The 17,157-nt window shown below is 46.4% G+C and overlaps 2 protein-coding genes across 17 annotated transcripts in view; one reads left to right on the top strand and one right to left on the bottom strand.

Moving 5' to 3' along the window:
• mark3a (MAP/microtubule affinity-regulating kinase 3a) overlaps nucleotides 1-11,628 on the top strand; it is an 88,917-nt gene extending 77,289 nt beyond the window's left edge. For 9 of the 16 annotated variants that reach the window (XM_061742810.1, XM_061742807.1, XM_061742815.1 and 6 more), the window contains 2 exons: nucleotides 8,975-9,019; nucleotides 10,798-11,628. In XM_061742810.1, the coding sequence (XP_061598794.1) occupies nucleotides 8,975-9,019; nucleotides 10,798-11,143 (391 nt within the window). In that variant the 3' untranslated portion in view covers nucleotides 11,144-11,628. Of the gene's footprint in view, nucleotides 1-516; nucleotides 597-8,974; nucleotides 9,020-10,797 lie in introns of all 16 variants that reach the window. The other 7 variants (XM_061742813.1, XM_061742811.1, XM_061742812.1 and 4 more) reach the window with 2 other exon arrangements.
• Nucleotides 11,629-12,422: 794 nt separating this feature from the next.
• Nucleotides 12,423-16,406, bottom strand: ckba (creatine kinase, brain a). Its single transcript, XM_061742817.1, has 8 exons — nucleotides 16,253-16,406; nucleotides 15,608-15,809; nucleotides 14,691-14,845; nucleotides 14,485-14,617; nucleotides 13,322-13,493; nucleotides 13,106-13,229; nucleotides 12,836-13,025; nucleotides 12,423-12,752 (listed from the first exon to the last, which is right to left on the bottom strand). The coding sequence occupies exons 2-8, from the start codon at nucleotides 15,798-15,800 to the stop codon at nucleotides 12,574-12,576; spliced, it is 1,146 nt and encodes a 381-aa protein (XP_061598801.1). The 5' UTR covers nucleotides 15,801-15,809; nucleotides 16,253-16,406; the 3' UTR covers nucleotides 12,423-12,573.
• Between the last annotated feature and the right edge of the window lie 751 nt (nucleotides 16,407-17,157).

The following is a 17,157-nucleotide window of genomic DNA, read 5'->3' as shown; positions in this document are numbered from 1 at the left end:
AGGTCAAGCGTCCGTGGTGTCACTAGTGACGCGGCGCGGGTGAGGGCCTCACTGGAGCTCCACGGCGCCCTCTGGTGGCCGTTCTGTTTTCCTTTTCATGCAGCAGCGTGGTCGTGAGCTAGTCTCCAAATCTCACTGAGTTCTTTCACTGTGGAGCCTCCGACATGAAGAGATGTTGTAAAAGGTGTCAAACATCGTCATACTTTCACCATTCGTCCTCATGGAAACATTTGGGTTTTTTTAATGTTACTTTCCAACTCTTCTTGGAAGCGTTTACTACATTTTTGTCCCCTCTGGGTCTCCGTGTCTTTCTGGTGTGTACTCCCCACCTCATCCCAGGACCTCATCAGCCACTTTTTGTCACCTCCGTCCTCTTCAGGACGTCTTGGATTCGCTCACCTCACACTCCCATCTTTGTTCCTCTCCTCAGAGTTTGTATGTTTTTGTTTTTTTTTGTCTTTCTTACCTTCTTGTGTTCTTAACCTTTACCTCTTGCTGCTCTTCCTCTCTGCTCAGGGTCACTATTGACCCGACCAAACGGCAGGCGGCCAAAACGGGGCCTGCCAACCCTACTGCCCAGGGAGGAAAGACCCTTAGTAAGTCCTCTGCCCTTCACTTTCTATCAACCTTTCCCTCCTTCCTTCCTTCTCATCCTCCTTCCATGTTTCCCCCTCTTTTGCCCTGTCCTCATGCCACTCATTAAGATATTCTTTTCCCCTCTCTCTTTTTTTCTCTCATAAATCCATTGAGATTTTCCGCCGTTTCCTCAGATTCCCATTTTTTTCTTTCAGATTCACGAGCAGAAGATATAGAGAGTTGTAAAGAGATGAAGATCTAGAGTAAGGGCTGTTTGAATCCTTCAGTTTCTCTCCAGAGGGAGAACAGTCTGGTTGGACACTTGCCTCCTTGCTCGCTTCACGCCCTGGTCTGGTGCTTTTCACAACCCCCTCTGGGGGCGACCTGGGAGGTCTGGTGGATCTCACAGCTCTCTGGGCGACCCGGGAGGCCCCCTCTGGGGGCGACCCGGGAGATCCCCTCTGGGGGCGACCCGGGAGATCCCCTCTGGGGGCGACCCGGGAGGTTCCCTCTGGGGGCGACCCGGGAGGTCCCCTCTGGGGGGGCGACCCGGGAGGTCTGGTGGATCTCACAGCTCTCTGGGCGACCCGGGAGGCCCCCTCTGGGGGCGACCCGGGAGATCCCCTCTGGGGGCGACCCGGGAGATCCCCTCTGGGGGCGACCCGGGAGGTTCCCTCTGGGGGCGACCCGGGAGGTCCCCTCTGGGGGGGCGACCCGGGAGGTCCCCTCTGGGGGGGCGACCCGGGAGGTCCCCTCTGGGGGGGCGACCCGGGAGGTCCCCTCTGGGGGGGCGACCCGGGAGGTCTGGTGGATCTCACAGCTCTCTGGGCGACCCGGGAGGCCCCCTCTGGGGGCGACCCGGGAGATCCCCTCTGGGGGCGACCCGGGAGATCCCCTCTGGGGGCGACCCGGGAGGTTCCCTCTGGGGGCGACCCGGGAGGTCCCCTCTGGGGGCGACCCGGGAGGTTCCCCCTGGGGGCGACCCGGGAGGCCCCCCTCTGGGGGCGACCCGGGAGGTCTGGTGGATCTCACAGGTCTCTGGGCGACCCGGGAGGCCCCCTCTGGGGGCGACCCGGGAGGCCCCCTCTGGGGGCGACCCGGGAGGCTCCCCTCTGGGGGGCGACCCGGGAGGTTCCTCTGGGGGCAACCCGGGAGGTCCCCTCTGGGGGCGACCCGGGAGGTTCCTCTGGGGGCGACCCGGGAGGTTCCCTCTGGGGGCGACCCGGGAGGTTCCCTCTGGGGGCGACCCGGGAGGTTCCCTCTGGGGGCGACCCGGGAGGCTCCCTCTGGGGGCGACCCGGGAGGTTCCCCCTGGGGGCGACCCGGGAGGTTCCCCCTGGGGGCGACCCGGGAGGTTCCCCTCTGGGGGCGACCCGGGAGGTCCCCTCTGGGGGCGACCCGGGAGGTCCCCTCTGGGGGCGACCCGGGAGGTCTGGTGGATCTCACAGGTCTCTGGGCGACCCGGGAGGCCCCCCCTCTGGGGGGCGACCCGGGAGGTCCCTCTGGGGGGCGACCCGGGAGGTCCCCTCTGGGGGCGACCCGGGAGGTCCCCTCTGGGGGCGACCCGGGAGGTTCCTCTGGGGGCGACCCGGGAGGTTCCTCTGGGGGCGACCCGGGACCCGGGAGGTCCCCCCGTGGGGGCAACCCCTCCCGGGTTGCCCCCACGGGGGACCTGTGGAGGTCCCCCCCGGGAGGTCCCCCCTGGGGGCGACCCGGGAGGTTCCCTCTGGGGGCGACCCGGGAGGAGGCCCCCTCTAGGTGACCCGGGTCCTGCTGTCAGTCCTGTCCGTTCACTCGTCCCCCTGTCGTCGTGTCTGGAGCCACCAGGTGTCGGTGTGTTGCTCCTCCACCCTCCTGTGTTTCTCTGTTGTTTAAGCTGCAGTGCATGATGGGAGCATGACACCAGACTTTGTCAGATGAGCAGGGAACTTATGGATGACGCTTCTTTAAAAACTGCTAATGTGACATCAGGGTGGCACTATTCCTTTGTTGTGATGGAGTTTTTGTCCTCAGTGGTCTGTTTTTGTGTCGTAACCCCCCACCAGACAGTGAGCACAGACGCACACCAACACAAGTTCTTCTGTTTTGTCAGTTTGCCCTGGAAGGCACAAAAGAGGTAAACATGTAAAACATTGAAGGAGCTATGTGTAACGGCTCCACACTGCAGAGTTGTTCTCCCCGAGAAAACGTGGACTCCCTCCTCGTCAGTCCAACCATAAACGTACAGCGGATCAAAACACTAGCCAAGACATCAACATCTTTAACCCGCCGCAATCCGTGCAGAGCTGCCTCAGACGTCCCAGCAGGTTCACCGTCTAAGGTGGTGACGCTGAAACCAAGGTGACCATGGCAGTTAGCCGATGCTGGACTAATATGGAGCTTTTCCACCAGTACCTACTCGACTCAGCTCAGCTCAGCTCGACTCAACTCGTGACCTAGTCAAGACTCATCACAGAAATAGTTGAAACAGACATGCAGGCATCAGTATATCTAGTGAAGTGCAGACGCCGTCCTGGAGATCGGGCACATTCTCTTAAATGACATGAAACGTATGAAAAGGTTGTTATCCTGGTCCAAACGCTGACCGCTTTTCCACCAGTACCTACTCGGCTCTACTCAACTCAACTCGGCCTGGTTTCTTTTCCACTACAATCCAGCACCTGGATCAGAAGTAGGAGGTTGGAGTGAAGCTGCTGTGACGTATTTGATTGTGTGATCTAGGGGTGGGCGGTACACCGGTGTCATAGTCATCACCGGTGTGACACTGCGCCACGACATGGATTTTGCAATACCGTCAATACCGTAATAAATCAATTATAAAATAATAAGCCTAAATAAGGCATTAAAAACGTCGGTGATATGCAAGGTTTGCTGCCGTGTTGTGACAGCAAGAGGTTGAAACACAAGCAACCTGTTTCATCACTTAAAAAACACGCACGCCCGTGAATATGAAGAGGCAACCCGGGCCAAAACGAGCGCAAGTGGGACCAGCAGCTGGTCCCGCTGGGACCGCTGCTCCGCTGGTGCTGCTGAGCGGAGCACGTCCCAAGACTACAGCTTTCAATGCAGGCATCGTTTACTGCTGCTACACCTTACGACAAGAGTAGTAAGAAATGCAGGGCTTAAAGTATTCCGGCACCGTGCCGGATCTCCGGTGTACGGAGTTTTTTTCTCGGCGTGCGAGTTTGACTGCTTTAAAAAAAAAAAAAAAAAGGTTTGAGAGAGAAAAAAAAGTTTGAGTCAACCGAGTTCGTCTACCAATGGAATGAGAGGAAAGCAGCTCTGGCGCTCAACCAAACTAACACCAGCCAATCAGAAGTAGAGCTGGGCGGGTCTTTGACGGCAGCGGAGCGCAGAGCGCTGTTTCAACCTGCCGGAATACGAATCACCGACTTCAAGATGGAGAAAAAATTAATGAATGTCGGTTTAAAAGAATCTTTTTGCCCAGAAGAAAAAAAAGAGTGACAAAAAAATACCCATAACCATGTTCTTCTCTCGAAAAAACACACCTGTACCGCGGGCTTTAGAAGAAAAAGACGCTGCAGCGCGAGTCGGGCAGCATCAGAACAGCAGTGAAATACGTGCGAGGCGGTGCTGATCTCCGCAATCTGAAGCTTTGTATAATAATTGTAAAAAAAAAAGGTTGCTACTATGTGAATATCACTTATCACGGGTTCTTTTTAGAACGTAACCCTCTCGAAAAACAAGGGATTACTGTATATGAATACTCATGGCATAAACCTGTCAAGTTTTGGATTTAAAATTAAGGGACATTTTCCACCACCCTCTGTCCAACCAGCCCAACCGAGGTCCAGTATTACATTTTAAGACAGGTTTACAAAATATTTAAAATATAATATAATAAAAATAAATATAATATAATATATATATATATATATATATATATATATATATATATATATATATATATATATATATATGATCTTTAGGTTTTTTGCCAAATAAATATGTTGAGAATGCATAATACTCTCCCATGTCTCTTTTTGATAAGGATACTACCATTTACTTATTATATTATAAAAATATTAACCTTATTCACATAAAGGGACAGGACAGGCTACTCCTCCCAAAACGTACCAAAAAATACCGTGATATTATACCGTCACCGTTCAAAAGATGAAAAATACCGTGATATTAATTTTAGGTCATATCGCCCACCCCTAGTGTGATCTAAATGAACAAGACAACAACACTAAAGATGTAGAACCTGGAGGAGATGATAGATGTGCTGCTGGGTCTGTGGCTTGTGTTCAATATCAAGTTAAAAAATGAGAGTGAGAGAAACTTCAAGCGACGACGCTCCTTTTCTTTGTTTGTCTCTGCACTGCTGAAAAGTCAGCTGGAGCCGTGAGCAGCTATGAAGAGACAGAGCTCCTGGTAGATCTGGTCGTTCCTTATCTCCGTCTAGATCCCTTTTTAATTCTCTCCTCAGCACCAGGTTTATGAACATCTGCACCTCAGAGTTGGATCATGAAACAGACTTTTGCTGTCATTGCTGGTTGAATAAAATGAACCAGAATCCGTCAGAGTCTCTTTCTCTGATTTCCTCCTCCTGACTCAGACGTCTGACTCCAACCCCCCGACCAATCAGTGTCCTGTAGTGTGATGATGTCAGATACAGCCGACTCAGCAGCTTAGAACCTCAGCAGAATAGATACAGAAAAGTATCTACTCGGCACGTTAAACCCCTAGTGGAAAAGCGCCAAGGCGAGGCGAGTCGGGCTGAGTAGGTACTAGTGGAAAAGTGCCATAATAGAGCGGCAGCTGCTTCACCAAGGGGGTTGGCATGAAGACTACGGATGAGGACATGATGGCGGTTAGCAATTGGGCGAGCTGACTGCCAATCAGTCTTATTAGAAAGATATTTACTGCTTGCTGTAAACTCTCCCGGTGTGGTCCAAACATATTACCCCCCAGAGAGTTGTTGTACGATTGAGACCAAAACATTTATTTGAAGGTGTTTGTGGCACTAGTGGCCTTTACTGAGAAAGTAGGTAGACAGTAAACGGTCGTAGAGAGGGGGGGGGGCATTGCAGGACAGACGCACGAGGACTATAGCCTCTACAAATGGCGCCGGCGCAACCCACTGAGCGATCCAGAACCCCAACCAAAACATTTGTTAAATGTTTATTTCTCTGCTCTGAAGTTGGGCATTTTAACAGCGGCCTCTAGTGGCCAGTTGGGGAACTGCAGCTATGCCTAGTTGTGCATGCACCTCCACCCAGCAGTAAGATGGTTGGTGTTGGGCGGTTCCCACGTGACTGACAGGAACCCCAGCAGTTGCTCGCTAGCGCCACACATGGCAGGAGCTGGTGCTGCACGGCTGGGTCTGCTTCACCCTAACTCTGTAGCTGTCTCAGCAGTTCTGGGACATGACTGCACTTACAGGACTGTCTCAGAGAATTAGAATATTGTGATAAAGTTCTTTATTTTCTGTAATGCAATTTAAAAAAAAAAAAAAAAAAAAAAATGTCATACATTCTGGATTCATTACAAATCAAGTGAAATATTGCAAGCCTTTTATTATTTTAATATTGCTGATTACAGTTTAAGATTAAGATTCCCAGAATATTCAGATTTTTTGAGATAGGATATTTAAGTTTTCTTAAAGGGGACCTATTATGAAAAACAGGTTTTTTTCTTGCTTTAACATATATAAAGTGGTCTCCCCTCAGCCTGCCAACTCAGAGAAGGAGGAAAGAAACCAAATTCTGCAGTGTCTGTACAGCCGCCCGGATGAGCCGTCCAGTGTGATGTGGATCTACGAGACAATAAGATTCTGCTCCCGTCGTTACGTAACGACAGGAGCGATGCTTAAAACCAGGCCCACTACTAACTACGCCGGCCGGAGCTTCCGCCATTTTTTCGTAGCGGTGTATCGCATCATCGCGTCAGGCAGCCAATCAGCACAGAGCCTCATTATCATAGCCCCGCCCACTCAGAATCCTGCATAGATAATGAGGTTAGAGAATGGGAAGATAAAGACATGGATCAGAGGCTGAATTTCTAATTTATTTAGCAAAAACAATCAAAAGCTTGTTTTTAAGACATTCAAAGCCTGTTTAAAATAGGTATTAGAGGTCCCCTTTAACCTGTAAGCCATGATCAGCAATATTACAATAATAAAAGGCTTGCAATATTTCAGTTGATTTGTAATGAATCCAGAATGTATGACATTTTTATTTTTTTAATTGCATTACAGAAAATCACAATATTCTAATTTTCTGACACAGTCCTGTATTTCTCCTCTTTGTCTTGGTGTTTCCACGGTACGTTTGGATACTTTAACCTACAGTCTCACACACTATTCCTTTTTTAACAAAATGGTTTGAATAAAACAATTAGATGAGGAACAGTTAGTTACTTAGAGGCACAGTGGGTTAAAAAAAAAGACTGAACTACAACACAGACGTGTTTTATCTCAGACTTCACCAGGATCGTTGTGCTTAAACTCAGAAAGGGGATTGCATGCTTTTGTATTAAACATCAGATATTACAGCTGACATCACAATCAGACGGGAAAGTATAAAACTGACCTGCCGAGTGATTGACAGCGTCAGTTTCTCTGTGATAATTGCAGTTTGACCCTAAAATAGATGAGTTTTCAGGTAAAAGAGGCCCGGACTTGGTGAAAAGTTGGTCCAAGAAGGATCCAGAACTGAACCGTGACTGATCCTCTCTCGTTTCAGTTAAATGGAGTTGAGCTCCAGCTGCCGGTGATCAGGTCCTGTCAGCCGCTCACCGCAGGAGCAGGAGCAGCGTGTGTTAGGGTGGTTGTTCCACCGAATCCAGCGTGTGTAAAAGCCTGACCTCGTATCTGAGGTTCATCAACATCCTCACAGACGGAGACTCATCACAGAAATAGTTGAAACAGACGGGCATCAGTACATCTAGTGAAGTGCAGACGTCGTCCTGGAGGTCGGGCACATTCTCTTAAATGACATGAAACGTATGAAAAGGTTGTTATCCTGGTCCAAACGCTGACCTCTGTAATGGAGCTTTTCCACCAGCACCTACTCTGCTCTACTCATCTCAACTGGGCCTGGTTTCTTTTCCACAACAATTCAGCACCTGGAGCAGAAGTAGGAGGTTGGAGAAGCTGCTGTGACGTATTTGATTGTGTATCTAAATGAAGAAGACAACAACACTAAAGATGTAGAACCTGGAGGAGATGATAGATGTGCTGCTGGATCTGTGGCTTGTGTTTGATATCAAGTTAAAAAATGAGAGTGAGAGAAGCTTCAAGCGGCGACGCTTTTTAATTTTTTTTTAGCACTGCTGAAAAGTCAGCTGGAGCCGTGAGCAGCTATGAAGAGACAGAGCTCCTGGTAGATCTGGTCGTTCCTTATCTCCGTCTAGGTCTTTTTAATTCTCTCCTCAGCACCAGGTTTATGAACATCTGACCCTCAGAGTTGGATCAGAAACAGACTTTTGCTGCCATTGCTGTTGAATAAAATGAACCAGAATCCGTCAGAGTCTCTTTCTCTGATTTCCTCCTCCTGACTCAGACGTCTGACTCCAACCCCCCGACCAATCGGTGGTCTGTAGTGTGATGATGTCAGATACAGCCGACTCAGCAGCTTAGAACCTCTGCAGAATAGTTACAGAAAAGTATCTACTCGGCACGTTAGACCCCTAGAGGAGCGTCGAGTCGGGCTGAGTAGGTACTGGTGGAAAAGCGCCAATAGTCATTTTTGCAGGGCTGGTTATGAAGTTATTTGAGCGATGTGAAACAATGTTTTTCTTTCTTATGCAAAAGAGTTTACTTTCTGCCATGAACCCAATGAAGAACCCACAAGCTGGAAATGTGGCTTTAGATACGTCTCAGTTTTATTATTTAGTTTTATTCACTATACTTCTTTGTGAATCTCACGACTTTAAGGAGGTCCAATGACAGAGTAGTTACAGAAAAGTATCTACCGGTACTCGGCACGTTAGACCCCTAGTGGAAAAGAACCAAACCGACTGGAGTCGGGCTGAGTAGGTACTGGTGGAAAAGCTCCATAAAAGGATGAGCGGCGAGCAGCTCTCCTGCATCTAGATGTTCGGGTGAAGGAAACGCAGCAGATCTGGGCGCCGCTTCTGTCCTCCTGCTGCTTGGCTCTGTTTGGGTTGAGACGCCGTCGCCGCATTTCCCTTCTGCCGTCCCGGTCGGGGACGAGCGACCTCCGCCGCCGCTGCTCTCTCCCCACCACTCACTGGACGTCCTTCCTCTCCATCTGTTCTTCTTGTTTTGGTGGTGGCTCACGCCGTCGTTCACGTCCTCTTGATTGATCAAAGTTGGTAATGTTGTGCACAAATCCACATTTGTTTTTGTTTTTTGCTCTGTCTTCCCCACGCTCCCTCACGTCCGTGTCCATCTACTCCAACACTTCAGAGTCTCAACCGAGTTTGAGAGAAACGGGAGACTTGAGGGCTCAAGGTGAGGCTGCCGGCCCCCCCAGTACCCCCCCCTCCCCGCTGGGGTGTGTGTAGGCTTCAGTCTGTCTTCCTCCACCGTGCTTCGTTGTAGTTGCTTCACCCAGACTGGTGCATTCAATCCCTTTTTTTTGTTTTTGTTTGTAATGTTTTGGTGTTTTATTTTTCCTGAGGTGTCTGAATTTCCCAGCATTCCCAGCTTGGCCTGTCTGACCCGTGTGGCTGTTGTTGTTGTGTTCCCGGCTGCATGGCTCTGCTCGTCTGCTGTTCTGTTGAGCATGGCATGTCTGTGATGTCACCAGCGTTAAGAATCCCGCTGAAACCTGGCGGAGCGGAGACGTTTAGCTCCAGTTCACCTGAAATTTCATCAAATAAAGACCTTTTGGATAATCTATGAAAAACCCAGAAAGCTTAAAAACAAAATTAAACTCCAAATGAGTCCAGTTTATACAAAGCAGGTAGAAATAATAACTACTAATGTCCTCGCTGAGGAATCCAGCAGGTTTGCATCAGAGCCTTGTTCTGATCCGATCCTGCGTCCTGCGTGAGCGCCATCCCAGTCCAAGACCGTCACATCACTAGTTTACTGGTATTAAGACTTTAAAACACTACAGAAGAGTATTAGGGCCAGGCAGGAGAACAATAAAAATAATATTTTAGGAGAAAGATTTTTTTTTCACTATGCACTTCGAGAAAAAAGTCGAAATGTCGAGATTAATGTTGAAGTACAATTTAAAAAAAAAAAAAAAAAAAAGTCAATTTCTTGAATAAAGTTGAAATGTTGAAAAAAAGGTGAAATTTCGACTTTATTCACGAAATTTCGACTTTATTCTTGAAATTGTATTTCAACATTAATCTCGACATTTCGACTTTTTTCTGGAAGTGCACAATAAAAAAAAAACTTCCCCTCAAATATTTTTTCTCCTGGATGGCCCTAATACTCTTCCGTAAAAACACAAAAGAAACAAAAAAGTTCACATTGAATATTAAAGCCATTAAAGTTTAAATCCTACAAATGAACCATTTATTTGTCTCCGCTGTTCTGGAGCCATGAAAAGTGTTAAAATATAAATAACTTTTAATAAAAATGCAGAAAATAACATCAAATCTGATCTAAACATTAATTGCAGATAAGTTGTATATTTCTACTAACTGTTCCATACATATTTTACAGATTTTAAGAAATTAAAATGTTAAAAAGAATAATTAAATATGCATGTTTCAAAACATTTGAACAAAAACGATGAGAAACGCATGTGAAAGTTTGAGGAATCAGACATTTAGATATTTGAGAGGATTTAGATTAATAGTACGTAAATGATGATGACGGAGAGAGTTCCTGAAATCTTCTGGGTTTTTCAAAGATAACTTTTTGTTTTTCTCCAAAAAAAAAAAACATTAAGTTTGAAATCACAGACAAAATGTAGTAAAAACCAGACGTTAAAATGTAACAGGTCAATGAAAAGAAGCTGTAGATGGCTCAAATGTCCCCTTAAATAAGTTTTAGAAACAAGATGAGCAGAATTAGATCTTACTTTAATCCAGGTGAATTAATTCACAACCTTTTCACTACATTTTGTCAGTTTGTTAAATGTCTAAAACTGGAGCTAGAATGGCGTCTCCGGTGGAAACACTGCAGCCTTATTTCCTCCTTATTTTAACTCTGACTAACTACCAGCTGCATCGGCTGTCGCACGAATCCACGAGACACTACTTGTATTTCACCACATCGTCCAGCAGCTCTGAAAACTTTTCCTTGTTTTTTTTCCCTCCTCTCCACAGTCGCCATGTACCTGGGGATCAAAAAGGGGAAAATAAAGACGGTAAACCCCGCTCCCTCAGATTCACTTGGAGTATGAGGACGACCAGCTCCATGGAGCCTTGCGATATCATGCGGGAGATTCGCAAGGTCCTCGACGCCAACAACTGCGACTACGAACAGCAAGAGAATTTCCTGCTTCTTTGCGTCCACGGAGACGGGCGAGCGGAAAACCTGGTGCAGTGGGAGATGGAGGTTTGCAAGCTGCCCAGACTCTCCCTCAACGGCGTCAGGTTCAAAAGGATATCAGGATCATCGATCGCTTTCAAAAATATTGCTTCCAAAGTTGCCAACGAGTTAAAGCTATGAACAAAAGGGTTTAAAATTATACATTTATAAATATATATATTGAGAGGTATTTAAGCTGTACAATCATCCAAGTAGCAGTTTCCAAATGTCTCCTTTTTTAAACAAGATACAGAGTATGTATTGAATATTATAATGTATAGATAATGGCTTTTGGCAATAATCACTGAGTTACCTACTAATATCTGTTCTGACCACGCGGGTCAGCATTAACAAGCCGAGTATGATTTGTCATGCTGTGAATGTTGACAAAAAGACAAAAAAATTCTGGTCTTATTTATTTCATTATTTTTCCTCTCTCCTGTAAGAAGGAAGATGTAGCGTTCTGTTTTCTTTGTAAATAATGTATGTTACTTTCAAGATGGCTTCACCATACTAATTCTTTTCCCTTTTTTTTGTATTTTGTTAAAAGTAGAGATGAGTCCATGTAAATGCCCACATGGTTAAGGGTCACTCATGTCTCGATTAAAGTGTCTGTCGACTTGAAACCGTCTGCTTTGTACTGGATTTACATAAGACTCTGGAGTCGGGCCCAACATGTTTCCAAACTTTAAAATGGGACAACTGTACTTTTATGTAGCATCCAGTATACAGGACTGTCTCTGAAAATTAGAATATTGTGATGAAGTTCTTTATTTTCTGTAATGCAATTAAAAAAAGTCATACATTCTGGATTCATTACAAATCAACTGAAATATTGCAAGCCTTTTATTATTTTAATATTGCTGATCATGGTTTACAGCTTAAGACTCAAATATCCTATCTCAAAAAATTAGATTATTCTGGGAATCTTAAACTGTAAACCATAATCAGCAATATTAAAATAGGCTTGCAATATTTCAGTTGATTTGTAATGAATCCAGAATGTACGACATTTTAGTTTTTAAATTGCATTACAGAAAATAAAGAACTTTATCACAATATTCTGAGACAGTCCTGTAGAAGTGGAACCTCTTCATGGGTGCGAGTATCAGATCTGGCTTAATTCCAGCTGGTCAAACATCTCACATGAGGTTTAAACTAATGTTCCAGTATTTTTCATCACCAGTTTTCACACATTTGCACAAGTTAACACCTGCAGTGCAGGTTGGCTTATTGCTCAGGTTTAAGGATAATCTGTATAATTTGTAACCAAATTGATTTCAATGGAACCACAGCCCTAATAGGAACATTTTATAGCAGAAAAAAAACAAACTTTAATCTGCAATATGTATTAAATCTGGATACTTCAACAATATATATACATTTAATGCTCAGCTCCAACACAAAGATCACTACCAAGTTCTGCTTGAACCATAACTTTTATTTCAGATGTTCATCACTGGAAGGTTTTCATCTTAAATACACAAATCCAGACCGTAAGTGCATTCCTGGGCAGTGGTTCGGGAGGAGGGGAAAAGGGAACAGTGGGGCAGGAATGGTTTTGGGACACTTTACTTCTGGGCAGGCATCATGTCGTCGATGGCCTGGCCCTTCTCCAGCTTCTTCTCCATCTCCACCATCAGCCTGACGCCGTCCACCACCATCTGCACCAGCTCCACCTCGGAGAAGCCCAGCCGGTCGGCGTTGGAGATGTCGAACACTCCGCCCACGGCAGCCGTGTCCACGCCGCCTGAGAAGAGATGGATGAAGTTAGTCTCCCTGTGGAGCAGTGTTGCAGGAGCAGCAGCTCCACACGGCGGCGCCTGCACTCACCAGTTCCACGTTTCTGCAGCCTCAGTCTCTTGAGAGCCTCCTCAAACTTGGCGTGTTTGCTGAGGTGTGGCAGCTTGACGTGCACCCCAGCGCGCAGGCCGGTGCCCAGGTTGGACGGGCAGGTGAGGACGTAGCCCAGGTGCTCGTTCCACATGAAAGCATGGCCCCTCTCCTTGAACAGGGTCTCGATCTAGGACAGTTTAGAGACCATTTTAGTTTTATTCATGCAAATGGATAGTCAGAGTTAATAATTATAAAAGAAAAGGTCACCTTGGTGAGTCCGGTACAGAAGCGAGTGAACACTTCCTTCATGTTGCCTCCTTTCTGCATGGAGATGACACGGAGATGATCCTCCTCGTTCACCCACACCAGGAAGGTCTTGTTATCGTTGTGCCTGGAAGAAATACAAGTTTACTTCCACGTTAGGTTCAACAATGGCAAGGCAAAGAGACTTGTGGAAACAGAACCATCCTAATCGAGTCGTACCAGATGCCTCTGGCGTCGGGCCAGTCCCGGGCCATCCCGGAGGCCAGGAGGAGGGGAGACACGGGCTTATCAAACAGGAAGTGGTCATCAATGAGCTGCTGCTGCTCAGCATCAGTCATGTTCTTCAGTGCAAAGTATTTCCCCTTCAGGTCTCCACTCAGAGAGTCCAGAGCTGGAACATTTGAAGGACACATGTTTATATACAATAAAAAAAAATAAGTCTTAAGACAAAGCTAAGCTGCAACTTCAGCATATTGTATGATAACTGTTGGAAAACTGCACAGTAATCCCTGGCTTCACCTTTCCAACTGCAGTACGTGCTTTTCTTTGTACTATGGATTTAGAATATAAAATTGGGATTACATCCCTGGAAATTTTATCAAACAAAGAACTTCTGGATAATCTATGAAAAACACAGAAAGCTTAAAAACAAAAATTAAACTCCAAATGAGTCCAGTTAAGACAAAGCAGATGAAATAACTACTAATGGCGTCGCTAAGGAATCCAGCAGGTTTGCATCAGAGCCTGTTCTGATCTGATCCTGCGTCCTGAGCGAGCGCCATCCCAGTCCAAGACCGTCACATCGCTAATTTACTGCTATTAAGACTTTAAACCACTACGGAAGAGTATGAAAGTTGAAATGTTGAAAAAAAAGGTGAAATTTCAACTTTATTCTTGAAATTGTACTTCATCTCTACATTTTTCTCAAAGTGCTCAATAAAAAAATAAAAAAATGTCCCCAAATATTTTTTCTCCTGCGTGGCCCTAATACTCTTCCGTAAAAACACAAAAGAAATAAAATAGTTCACATTGAATATTAAAGCCATCAAAGTTTAAATCTTATTAATTAACCATTTGTCTCCCTGTTCTGGAGCCAAGAAAAGTGTTAAAATATAAATAACTTAACAAAAAACACTGAAAATAACTTCAATTCTGATCTAAACATTAATTGCAGATGTTGTATATTTCTACTGCTCCCATGAATGGCTGTTCTTCCATCTGTTGCCACTAGAGGGAATCCACTGCCCCAGGATGAGCTTTTACCTCACTGATCTCAGGCCAGACCCGTGTCTTTTACTTTCCCTTTCTGCAGCCATGTTTCCTTCTCAGAATGGAGGCACTTTGTTCAAACAGACAACCCCCCAGTTCCCCCTGGTCCCTACCTTCAATGGAGAGCTTCTCCACAGCCCGCCTCTCTCCCCGGCTGCAGTGTGGGGGCAGACAGAAGCCACGGATGCTGCGGCCAGTTCTCACTCGGGAGCTCAGGACGTAGTTGGGGTCCAGGTCGTCGCCGCCCTGAGCAGAGACGAGCACATTAGGGTCAGTTCAGGTTCACCTCTTATGATCTGCAGATGAAGAACTGCAGTACCTTCAGATTGTCTGAGTTGATGTCAGTCTTGTGCTTGTCACTGGGTTTGTATCCTCCGTGTCTGTCCTCGATCACGGGATCCAGCAGCTCCTTGAACACTTCGTACGTCTCCTCGTCTCCAGCCACGCAGCCCACGGTCATAATAAAAGGGTGGCCTGCACAGAGAGTCAGCCGGCTCACGAGGGAACGTTGAACAGTGCGCACACACACACACACACACACACACACACACACACACACGCACACGACCACAATGTGCCAACTTAAGTGTCATCAAGTCTCAGGATGGAGCCGTTACTGTACCAGGATTATCAACCCCTGTCTGAATGACACCGTCTACGGTGAAGCCGTTGGGCGTGGCCCTCTCTCTCAGCTCCTTGTACATATCCAGGGTCAAGTACTTGGCCATGTGGTTGTTGTGCAGACTGAGGTCTGGATACTCATCCTCAGCTGACAGCCTCTTCAGAGTCAGCTTGGCCATACTCTCAGAGCTGAACACAAACATGGTCTACACAGTAAGGTGAGCCGCTTGCCATACTTAACAGATTACAGCCCAGTTCTGCACAAGTTTACATTAGTCCACACTTGCAGTTATACCAACCAACATAAGAAACCTTAAAGCAGCAGAGGATTATCAGCTGCTGCATTTCATGGATTATTATGTAACTGATAATCTTTAGCATTTGCTGGGAAGTTGTGCAATATTGCTCCGATTATAGAGGCCCGTTCAGGGGATCAGAATCAGCAGCTTCAGCTCTCCATGTGTGTGGAAGACAGTGCTGGGAATATTTCATCCCCATGATGACAGGTCACAGTGCAGAAAGCAGTCAAGTGTTTCCCTGCAGAGACTCTGGTCTGGGCTCTGGGAGCCGCCGTGGTCTGAACAGCAGATCTAGAAGTTGATGTTGGGTTTTTACCTGGGTTATCCACCCCGGTCTGGATCACATCATCCAGGGTAAATCCGCTGGGAGTCTGTTTGCTCCTCAGCCGCTCGTACACGGCCGGAGTCAGGATCTTCGCCATGTGATTGTTGTGTTTACTGAGGTCCGGGTACTCCTGCTTCGAAGCGTATTTCATCTTCATCTGGTTGTGCGTGTTACCGAACGGCATGACTGCGCCCTGGGCGGTGATGGAGGGAGACACGGTGAAAAGACTGGCAGAGGAAAAGAAAGAAAGCAGCGAGTCTGCAGCGATCACCGACGACTAGGGCTGCATAGAGCAGCTTAACGATTACACCGCCTTCACGAAACGTTAAATTATCAAAAACATGTCCGGAAAACATTTTCTCGATTGTTGATTTTTTTTAAACTACACAAATAGTTACGGAAGTCATCGGTTACATTTAAAGCCTGATTTATGGTTACGCGTTTAATCGACGGCGTAGTGTACGCGGCGACGCGCACCGTACGGTGCGCATCGCCGCGTACCGTACGCCGTAGGCTCTGCGTCGGTGTAACGCGGAACCATAAATCAGCCTTTAAATGCACACACACTCTGCCTGTACCGCTCAGCCAGACTGTAATCATGAAGGTAAATGAATGAAGCTGGTTGGAAGCCCCTACCTGTTCCTGCGGACTATTACTACTACTACTGGGGGATGAGACGAAGATCCCTATGTTTCCGCCGGAGGAGTGAGAGTCAGCAGTGGGTCCAGCAGCTCTCCGGGCCGGTCCCAGCGGAGCGGGGCTTTATACCCGGCCAGCCGCGCTCCCATTGGCCGGGACCGGGAGCCCATTCGGCCAATTGGACGCACATTCCCTCTGCGCTTCACTCAACTCATTCATATTTCTGTCAACTAAACGTACAGTTTCTTTCACATTTCCGCCAGTAAAAGAAAAAAATAATAATAAGATGAAAATGTAGCCTTAAGAATAAAAATATCCCCACGATAATTCATAATTATGAGATAGAACGTCGAAATTATGAGATAGAAAGTCATAATTAGGACTTTTTATCTCATAATTATGACTTTCTATCTCATAATTTCGATTTTTCTATCTCATAATTATGACTCTTTATCTCATTTCGACTTTTCCATCTCATAATTATGACTTTTTATCTCATAATTTCGACTTTCTATCTCATAATTTCGACTTTCTATCTCATAATTTCGGATATTTTTATTTTTAAGGCTAAGATTTCGTCTTATTTTTTTCTTTTACTGGCGGAAATGGGCTTCCATAGTTTCAGGATGAAAGTGGTTCACCAAGGTATTTCTCAGATTTAGGAGAAATTAAATCAGAGTCATTTTAAATCAGAGGTGTATAATCCATAAAGTAAAAATCCTGTCCAACAGTTGTTCCAACCAGATACTAAAACCAGCTCCTCTGCAGGTAAATGGTTGTTAGTGAAAACACCTGTTCTAAATGTACAGGCAGGCTGATCCAGAAACACAGCAGCATTTTTACTTTATGGCACTTGGATTATACACCTCTGGAATGTGCTTCAATGTTTTTTTTTTCTTTTT

This window comes from Cololabis saira, chromosome 16 (assembly GCF_033807715.1).
Source record: "Cololabis saira isolate AMF1-May2022 chromosome 16, fColSai1.1, whole genome shotgun sequence".
In the NCBI taxonomy this organism is placed as follows: domain Eukaryota; kingdom Metazoa; phylum Chordata; class Actinopteri; order Beloniformes; family Belonidae; genus Cololabis; species Cololabis saira.
The sequence above is the reverse complement of the archived record's forward strand: the minus strand, read 5'-3'. Positions and strand labels throughout refer to the sequence as shown.